Here is a 9,409-nt window from a genome sequence, read left to right on the forward strand (position 1 = left end):
GCTTTTATTGGTGTAACCACAGGTTAATTTAGTCAAATTACACTTTTTTTACATACAAAAAAAAAAAAACACTTTTAAAGCGTATAATAAATTAGGCCTATTTTCACGCACTAACAAACAACCCTTAACCGTCCAGAAACCGATTCGTTCGACTGAATGACCGAGAAGCGATCATGTGTCAGAAGTGAAAGTGAAAGAAGGAACTTCTGCAGTTTTGGGCGTTAAAAGCGCTGACGCACCGACTCTTTGTGTAAAGCGTGGAGAGTAAACGTTCAAACGCGGTATTTAGAAAGCGCTTGACTGGTTGTTAGAGCTATAACATTAGATATCATACAGTGTGCAGGCGAAAGATGTTAAACATATCGACAAAGACACCGACCGGAGGATTCTCTTTTGAGAACACACGCAGGTGAGACATCGTTAGGTAATGACAACGTGATCAAGACATAAAATACAATTTACAATGATTGCTAAGTAGCCTACTAATATTCTTGCTGTTATGTTTGTGATGATATGCTTTCACAGAAATGCTGTTCTTGAAGCAAACTTGTCAGAGAAAGGTTACAGTGCTCCAAACGCCAGGAAGACGGGCACCACCATCGCTGGCCTAATATTTAAAGTCTGTTTTATCAAAGCACCGGGTAACACTTTAGAATAATGGTCCGTTGTTAACAAGTAACTATGCAGGAAGTAATAGGTAGTACTACATTAACACTTAACTTAATACTATTAACTAATAGAGAAGCAAGATTAACTAAGCAGTTAGTAGTAGCAAATGTAGGACAAAGGTAGTTCCTTATTAGATATTTGATAATTACTAAAAAAATATATCCTCATTGAGAACTACTTGCGAACTATGACCAATTAATAAAGAATAACCAATTAATTACTAATCACAACAGTAACGTCTTAAAAGTGAACAATTGGGTTCTTTGTGGAAACTAATTTATGAATATGATATCCCCCAAATAAGTCGGCTACAGGTTGAAATTGTGACTACTACTCTTACCAAAGGATGGATGTTCTCTGTTTATTTCAAACAAAAACATAAAATAATAATACAAATAATTCATTTAAAAATGTTAATAATTAGGAAGTGATTGAATTAGTTCACAATTATGAGCTCTAGTTTGTGTCAGTTCAGTATGTCTCCGACTCCAAAAGACCTATACCTGTAACAGTAGGCTGGGGATGACTTTTCTTGAATATAAATAATGATGTTCTCTTGACAAAAACAATTCACATCCTTAATGAAGGCATCGTAGTAGTCACAATTTTAAAATGTAGCCGACTTATTTGGGGGATATCAAATTCATAAATTAGTTATCACAAGTTACCACAAAGAACCCAATAGTTCACTTTTAAGACGTTACTGTTGTGATTAGTAATTAATTGGTTATTTTTTATTAACTGGTCATAGTTCACAAGTAGTTCTCAGTGAGGATATTTTTATTTAATAATTATCAAATATCTAATAAGGAACTACCTTTGTCCTAAATTTGCTACTACTTACTGCTTAGTTAATCTTGCTTCTCTATTAGTTAATAGTATTAAGTTAAGTGTTAATGTAGTACTACCTATTACTTCCTGCATAGTTACTTGTTAACAACGGACCATTATTCTAAAGTGTTACCAAGCACCGATTAAATATTTAACTAAGCCTAAGTACATACACATGTCATCAATCATTCTATCATTCTTCAGTCATTCTATATTTGTAATTTTATGGTGTAACCTGCTGAGGTGGAGAAAATCTAAATAAAGTGAGGGGGAAAAATTAACTATATATGAAGTTTATGTTATCGATTGATTGTAAATAAACACTGCAATATTAAATTAATTAAATGGTGTGTAATATTTGATTGAAAGAAATAAAAAATAAAATGTGTTTTCTTTTATAGGATGGAGTTATTTTAGGTGCAGACACCAGAGCCACGGATGATATGGTCGTAGCTGATAAAAACTGCATGAAAATCCATTACATAGCTCCCAAAATCTAGTAAGTCAGTTCCTTGGCTGCTCATCATTAGAGTTCAAGTCTCTGTCTAAACCTTTCTTTACATTGCCTGTTATTGTTTCCTCTCTCCGCTAAAGTTGCTGCGGTGCAGGTGTTGCGGCAGATGCTGAGGTCACTACTCAGATGATGTCATCAAACGTGGAACTGCACTCACTCAGCACAGGACGGCCTCCTCTTGTCACCATGGTGACCCGACAGCTCAAACAGATGCTGTTTAGGTGAAGGAGCTTTGCCATATAGTTCAGTTCCTTTGATTGGATGATTGATACATCATTCTGTCTTTAAATTATTGCTTTCTAGTTAACTGATAATATGTGACCCTGGACCACAAAACCAGTCATATGTAGCACAGGTATATTTGTAGCAATAGCCAACAATACATTGTATGGGACAAAATTATTTAATTTTCTTTTATGCCAAAAATCATTAGGATATTAAGTAAAGATCGTGTTCCATGAAGATATTTTGTACATTTCCTACTGTAAATATATCAAAACTTAATTTTTGATTAGTAATATGCATTACTAAGAACTTCATTTGGGCAACTTAAATGCAATTTTCTCAATATTTAGATTTTTTTGCACCCTCAGATTCCAGATTTTCAAATAGTTGTATCTTGGCCAAATATTGTCATGCATCAATGGAAAGCTTATTTATTCAGCTTTCATTTAATGTACAAATCTCAGTTTAAAAAAATTTACCATTATGACTGGTTTTGTGGTCCAGGGTCACATATTTGTTTATCTTGAAGGACTACTTCAGAATAGTTTTAGGACTAGGACTGATTGTTTCCCATTGTTGTAGGTATCAGGGGCACATTGGTTCTTCTCTAATTGTGGGAGGTGTGGATGTTAACGGCCCACAGCTCTTTAGCATCTACCCTCATGGTTCCTATGATAAGCTGCCTTTTCTTACCATGGGTACAGTTGCTTTTTCCTTACCTCCTTTCCTTGAACGAAATCAATCTAGCAAAATGCTCATCTTTAAAATAAAAAAACACAGTTTTCACCACCTGCCCTTATTGAGCAAAAACATATATTTCAGGGTCTGGAGCAGCTTCTGCCATTTCTGTATTTGAGGATCGTTACAAGCCAAACATGGAGGTCAGACAACTGTTTATAGACATTCTTATTAATATTTGCACACATGGTGTTGCATATTTGTTGTTATTGTAGTTGTAATCAAGGGGATATGTGGACTGATATCACATTAAAAAATATTTAAAAAATATAAAAACATTCTATGTATTTTAAAATTGATTTCTAAGCATGTTTTAATTGTTCTGCATGGAACACAGAAAAAGAGATTTTGAATAATGTTCACAATGTTCACATATAATGACAGTGGAGCCATTTAAGCTCAAAAATGACAAAAAATCACCATAAAGTATCCTAAAATGTAATCCATATGACCTGTGTGCAGTATTGAAGTCAGCTTTGTGTAAGGAACAGACTATTTGTTATTCGCTGACATCTTCCCCTCTGCCATACTGTGGCTTTAAAAACGCATTTGCACTATATATGTAAACTTGCCACAGCGTGTCCAGTCACATGGCACACGAGAGCCAGTTGTATTCAGTAACCTGACACTTTGTGTCTACAAGCGAATTATGAAAATGCAAATATGACAGAATGTACTGTAACAGCTGTAATAGCTTTCTATTGTTAGTGGCCTTGGTTCTGGTATTTTCCTATTCATTTCATTCATTATATATATATATATATTCAACTATGTCTGAAATCTTGAACTTGAAACTTGAATCTGAAGAATATAAAAGTCTAGTAAAACGACATAAGTAAAAGTATGTTTTTTTTAATTTGAAATTAACTATCCACTGAATAATTGTGAATAACGGAACAGTACAATATAAAACTACTGATTTACAGTATATTTATGATAAACATATTTTAAAATATTTTTCCCCCAAAGCCTTTATATATGGGGGAAAAATATGCATACATACATACACACATATGTATATTATTCCTGATGTCTATTATATATTATATAAATAAATAAATTAATAAATATTCAATCAATCAATCAATCAATTAAAACAAAACAAAACAAAACAAATAATTATTCTTTGAACCAATTTTTGTCCTGAATGTGCTTTTTTTATTCCCACTTCTAAAACTCATGTTCTATATTTGTTCTTTCCAAACCCACTTCTACATAAACCCTTGGGAATGAAAAGATGGAGGAAGCAAAGCAGCTGGTGAGAGATGCCATCACCGCAGGCATCTTCTGTGATCTGGGTTCCGGCAGCAATGTAGACCTGTGTGTGATCACAGACAAAACTGTGGATTATCTGAGAGCATATGACCAGCCTGTTCAGAAAGGAATGAGGTGAGATATATAGACTATCATCAGAAATTTTCCATATACACATTGTCCAGGGGTTGGGGGGGGGTGCATTCCAGAAAGCAGAGTCAAATTGCCGTCACATAAACCACAAACTTGTGGTCTTTCTGAAGGCCAATTCACACCACACTGAAAAACACCAGCAAACAAGTTGGCCAACAAAACGCTGACAAACGCTGATTGAACGTTCACTCGGGTGAAAACAAACCCCGACCAATGCCAACAGACGCCGACAGGGTAACACACTGATCAGACAAAACCCAACAAACTTTTGGACGTACTTTTGTAGGCCAACCCTGAAGTTAGCATCACCCTGGTTCCAATTACAAAAACCCAATAGTATTTTTCTATTGGCTTTTGGATTACTGCAGAAAATAAGCTCTGTGACCAACAAAAAATATGATTTTGTCATATGAGCGTCACCATCACTAAACTCCAACAACTCTTTCAGTTTTTTTTAAACATTTTCTCTGAAATTTTGACTTGTAATTGTTTGCAAGAGCGTGATAATAAACACAGTGAGGCTGTGAAAGAAAGTTTTCCTGTTCAGTGTAATATTTAATGTGCATGACAACCTCTAGTCCCATTTAACCACTTGTTAACAACCACCTTTTTCAAGAAAAGTAAAAGCTTTTAAAAAATCACAAAGTGGTATTATTGATATATTTCGTGTCATAGAATACAATTTGAAAATACATAAAGCTTATGTTAACCACAGACCATTTATCAGATATAGATATGTTTTAATAAAATATCTTAAGACTCAACTAAATATTCTCTCTTTCTTCCAATGATCCAGGGAGGGTATGTACAGATACAAGCCAGGTACTACTGCTGTGCTCACAAAAACAGTGACTCCATTAACACTGGATGTTGTGGATGAATCTGTCCAAGTGATGGACACAGAATGAGACATGAAGTACATTCTTTGCTTCACTCATTGGAAAATATGAGGGATACTGTATGTGTGTAGTTTAAAAATTGAGATTAAGGAACGAAAAGAGTATTTTTCCTTTGTGGTTTGAAAATGTTTTGTACCTTTCCCCTGTATTCAGTCATTTGCATTTGAGCTGCTCATATTGAAGAGACCTGACGGATGCTGAATGAGACATTTCCTTACACCTGTCATTAACCTATCAGATAAAAGATATGTGTGTAATTTTACAGTTCATTTAATAAAGTTTAAATTTCTTTAAACTAACTGAGCTAAATATTCATTTGTTGTATGCAATTCGAAATTATACTACTGCTGTAGTTCACATTGATGAATATTAACCAATAAAAGGTTTTATAGTTTCATAACATTTTTATAGCCACATATTTCAACATGATGGGAAATGTCCCATTGTGTTATTCCCAATTTGAAACAACACTTAACCCATTTAATACCATTTTCTCCAGCTACTGTAAGTGAATTCAATTCAAGTTTATTTATTTGTATAGCGCTTTTTACGATACAAATAGTTGCAAAGCCCATTTAATTAGTTATTATAAAGTTATTTATATATTGAAGAAGTTATTATATCTATTATTTTTAAGTTAGTGAAAGCATGAGATTTATTTTTGGTCACAGTTGTTACCAGTGGGAAGCTTAAAATGTCAAGACCCATTATAACATTGCAAACTTTATATTGAAGTATCTAAGGATTCTCAGCAACCTGTGTGTGATAATTTAAGAGAGTGACTCGATCTGTTTTTTCTTTCTTTAAAAAAAAAAATAATTTAATAATATTCAAACATTTAATTACTCCGTTTAGTCATATAATAATTTATAAATGTTATTAACTTTATTTTTGTTAATTTATTAACTTATTTACAGTACCTTCACATTTTCTTATTGTTATTGAATTGAATTGTGTTAGTTCAAGGGATTTTTGTCTTTATAAGTAGAAGATAAGAGATTGTCTTCATTTTAAGGTTTTAAAGTCACGTGCAATGTTGTAAAGCAGCGATTTTGCATTGCCTTTGCTTTGGTATATAATAGCACTTGTTGGATATGTGCTGGTCAGATGAAGAACAGGATGAAGTCCAGGTAGAGTGAGGATGAAGTTCAGACGAAGTCTGAGCATTAAAGCATAGTTTTAAATGCATGCAATTATAAGGGAAAAGGACAATTAATGTATAAAGGATTCAATCAATCACCTAAAAACGAGGCTGTGTGTTTTCCCACTGTTCAAAATTGTGACCACCTATGCTGACATCTCATGTGATCATGATCTTTTAAGTAATCAAGTACCAATAATATACCTTTTAGCTTTAAATCTGTAATCAGTATTTTGATGATGATGAAATGATGAAACTGGAAATAAATAGCTGTTTTGTTGTAATAATGTTACATTATTATGTTTATTAGTAATAATGTTTTGGATGTAATAATGTTAATGAATTCAAGATTTTCATTTACTTTTTCAATTTCATATAACAGACAATTCTGTGTAAAATATAACCAATTTAGACCCTTCAACCGTCAATCTAAAACTTTGTCATGACAGAATGTCAACCTCTGGGATTAAATAACATGCACACAAAAATAAATAAATAAATATATAAAATAAAAATAATCACATAATGAAATATCTCTGCACTTTGAACCAAAGATGACATGATAATATATCAATTTAAACAACAAAGCAAATTTCTATGATTAATAGGGCTGGGTTTTGACACAAATTTCACGATTCGATTCGATTCTCATTCACAAGCTTGCGATTCGATTCGATTACCAATTCGATCCGATTTGATTCAATATCGATTATTTTGGATACATATCAGGTACACATGCCAAATTTTCTCAAGGAAAAAAAATCTCTCAACTAATGCTGTAAAATATACACGAGAGTCAGTTTGTACTACATTACTATAATACTGAAGGTTAAAATTGACTGATTTGTTAAAATTACACTTAATTAAGTTTTTAAAATAATAAAGTTACAATTACATAATAATATTTCTACTTTAATTCGTTTTATTTTTTTTATATAAACGGTGGCTGTCATAAAAACATAAATTAAACATCGAAAAACAGTCAATTTTATAATGAATATGTTATATGGTGCATATATTTAGCAAAATGCCCCTCTCTACAGTTTATTTTTCTATCTGACTAATGAGTTTATGGTCACCGAATATGTTTTTCTGAGGTAAATGTGACATTAATTGACATTGTTTACAAGACGTTATAGGCCTATTGATGTCTTTGCGCGAAGGAAACACTGATTGAGTGATTACATGAGACAGAATACAGATTGTAAAGTTGTACTCTTTCTTTTAACTTACCTTCGGATGTTTAGTCATGTTTATTTTTTATGTGCTGAAACTGGTATTAATGTGGAGATGATCAGTTCACGTCTGTTGAACTGAGGAGCTACAAGCGCGATCTATCACTCCACATTAAACAGCGCCAAAGCGGCATTTATTGTTTGAATACTGCAATACAATGGACAGAATTAGAAATCTGAGACTTTGTTTCATATTAAAAGTACCAACGCACAATGCTTATTGCGATTTATTGGATGGGAAGTGCCCTTCAGTGCTCCGTCCATTAACTGAAAACAGGCTAGATTAATCGATTCTTGGGATTTAAGAATCGATATCGTTCCGAAAAAAATGAGAATCGATTAATATCGAGATATCAATATTTTTTACCCAGCCCTAATGATTAATGTCTACTGTTTTCCATTAAACTGTGGTTCTTCCTCCAGGGGGCTCAGAAAGCCGAATCCTTCACTGAGCCGCATTTTTTGTGTTATTGGAGAAATTGTACGAGTAACTGAAATTGTGTTGTAATCTGATATTTTAAATGTCCTCAAAGGGCCAGAAATCCTCACTAAACATCCTTAGCAAATCTTAAAATATTAGAGACAACTATGATTGGTGCATCTGGTCCAGCGCTGAGAAAAGTAACAAGAACCATATGGATAAGCTTTTTGCAATAGAGCGCACCCATTTCCATCGCTCTTTTATTCTCATTTTATTTCTTTGAAAGGGAGCCATTATATATATATTTTTTCAACTTTATTACTGGTACCTGGTAGTACACACCATAATAAAATAATTGTGCTGTAGCAAACATTCTTTAAAATAAGTAAATAGGGGTGGCCCAATCAAATGTCTCTTCGTGACGTCATGCGTTATGGGCTCCCTCATTGGCCAGGGAACTGTTTTGGCAGCGTGCAGCACTGTTTGAATTCGTGCGTGATCGAAGACCTCAAAACTACGGTATTGGTAAATAATGCGCTGGTTTTCTGAGTTTTGATTGCCTGAAAGTTTTAGACCTCGCGAAATATAGGCCCCGGAATAGAGAGAGAAAGTGTCTGACGTCGCGCAGTCGTTTTGCTTTCGATTTTAATAGTTTTGTAACGTTATGTGAACTGGAGAACACGTTTTCCGATATTTAACGTCAGTGTATAAGAGAGTAATGTTACTGTGATCAGTATCCGTTCACACGCGATTAACAGTTGTTTTTGGTGTGTTGCAGTCTAGCGCTGTTGTTCTGATATTGTGTGGCCATGCGGCGTAATAAATCAGCTCGCAGGCGGAAGCCGTCGACCCCCAGGCGCAGATCTCCTCCAGAGCCGCGGCCAGCACCGTCAACCTCCAGAGCCCGGCGCACCAGCGGACCCTCCGGTAAACCCGCTCACACCGGCATACTTCTCTTAACTGTGTGCGTCATGCATGTGCACTTAATGTTTTTTTTTATTTTTTTATTGAATGCTTGAAAAAACAATAACAATTGTCAAATCATAACAATACAACAACAGTCCAGGGTCATTCAGTCTTTCAGTCCAGAGGAAGTGCCAAGCAAAGCCATGGACCCTTTTCACAAGACTCTGATTTCTGATTTCCGTTTAACGGCATCGTAAATCCTCGAAAGTTTTTCATATTTGTATTTTTTTTTTAATGGGAATGCAAAAAATATTTTTGTGCAACTCTCCCATTCACTGCTCTCGAAGTCAGTGTTGGGGGTAACGCATTACAAGTAACGTGAGTTACGTAATCAGATTACTTTTTTCAAGTAACTAGTAAAGT

General features: G+C 34.1%; 2 protein-coding genes across 4 annotated transcripts in view; both read left to right on the forward strand.

Moving 5' to 3' along the window:
* Positions 1-190: 190 nt before the first annotated feature.
* LOC107700647 (proteasome subunit beta type-7-like) lies at positions 191-5,533 on the forward strand. The gene is made up of 8 exons (XM_016502379.1): positions 191-409; positions 526-619; positions 1,902-1,999; positions 2,095-2,235; positions 2,822-2,937; positions 3,062-3,120; positions 4,215-4,366; positions 5,181-5,533. Exons 1-8 carry the CDS (start codon positions 351-353, stop codon positions 5,290-5,292), a joined length of 831 nt encoding a protein of 276 aa, XP_016357865.1. The 5' UTR covers positions 191-350; the 3' UTR covers positions 5,293-5,533.
* A 2,959-nt stretch (positions 5,534-8,492) lies between these two features.
* The window catches only part of LOC107700648 (histone H3-like centromeric protein A), a 16,763-nt gene continuing 15,846 nt past the window's right edge, over positions 8,493-9,409 (forward strand). The window contains exons 1-2 of one of the 3 annotated variants that reach the window (XM_016502381.1): positions 8,493-8,605; positions 8,859-9,007. In XM_016502381.1, coding sequence (XP_016357867.1) covers positions 8,890-9,007 — 118 coding nt within the window. In that variant the 5' untranslated portion in view covers positions 8,493-8,605; positions 8,859-8,889. Of the gene's footprint in view, positions 8,780-8,858; positions 9,008-9,409 lie in introns of all 3 variants that reach the window. The other 2 variants (XM_016502382.1, XM_016502380.1) reach the window with 2 other exon arrangements.

Source organism: Sinocyclocheilus anshuiensis, unplaced genomic scaffold, assembly GCF_001515605.1.
Source record: "Sinocyclocheilus anshuiensis isolate Anshui unplaced genomic scaffold, SAMN03320099.WGS_v1.1 scaffold1360, whole genome shotgun sequence".
NCBI lineage: Eukaryota > Metazoa > Chordata > Actinopteri > Cypriniformes > Cyprinidae > Sinocyclocheilus > Sinocyclocheilus anshuiensis.

Bases quoted from the DNA above. Each gene is read 5' to 3' on its own strand.
- LOC107700647 (XM_016502379.1), top strand. From the start codon at position 351: ATGTTAAACATATCGACAAAGACACCGACCGGAGGATTCTCTTTTGAG. The intron at 410-525 runs GTGAGACATCGT...ATGCTTTCACAG, and splicing joins TCTTTTGAGAACACACGCAG to AAATGCTGTTCTTGAAGCAA. The intron at 2,236-2,821 runs GTGAAGGAGCTT...CCATTGTTGTAG, and splicing joins CTCAAACAGATGCTGTTTAG to GTATCAGGGGCACATTGGTT.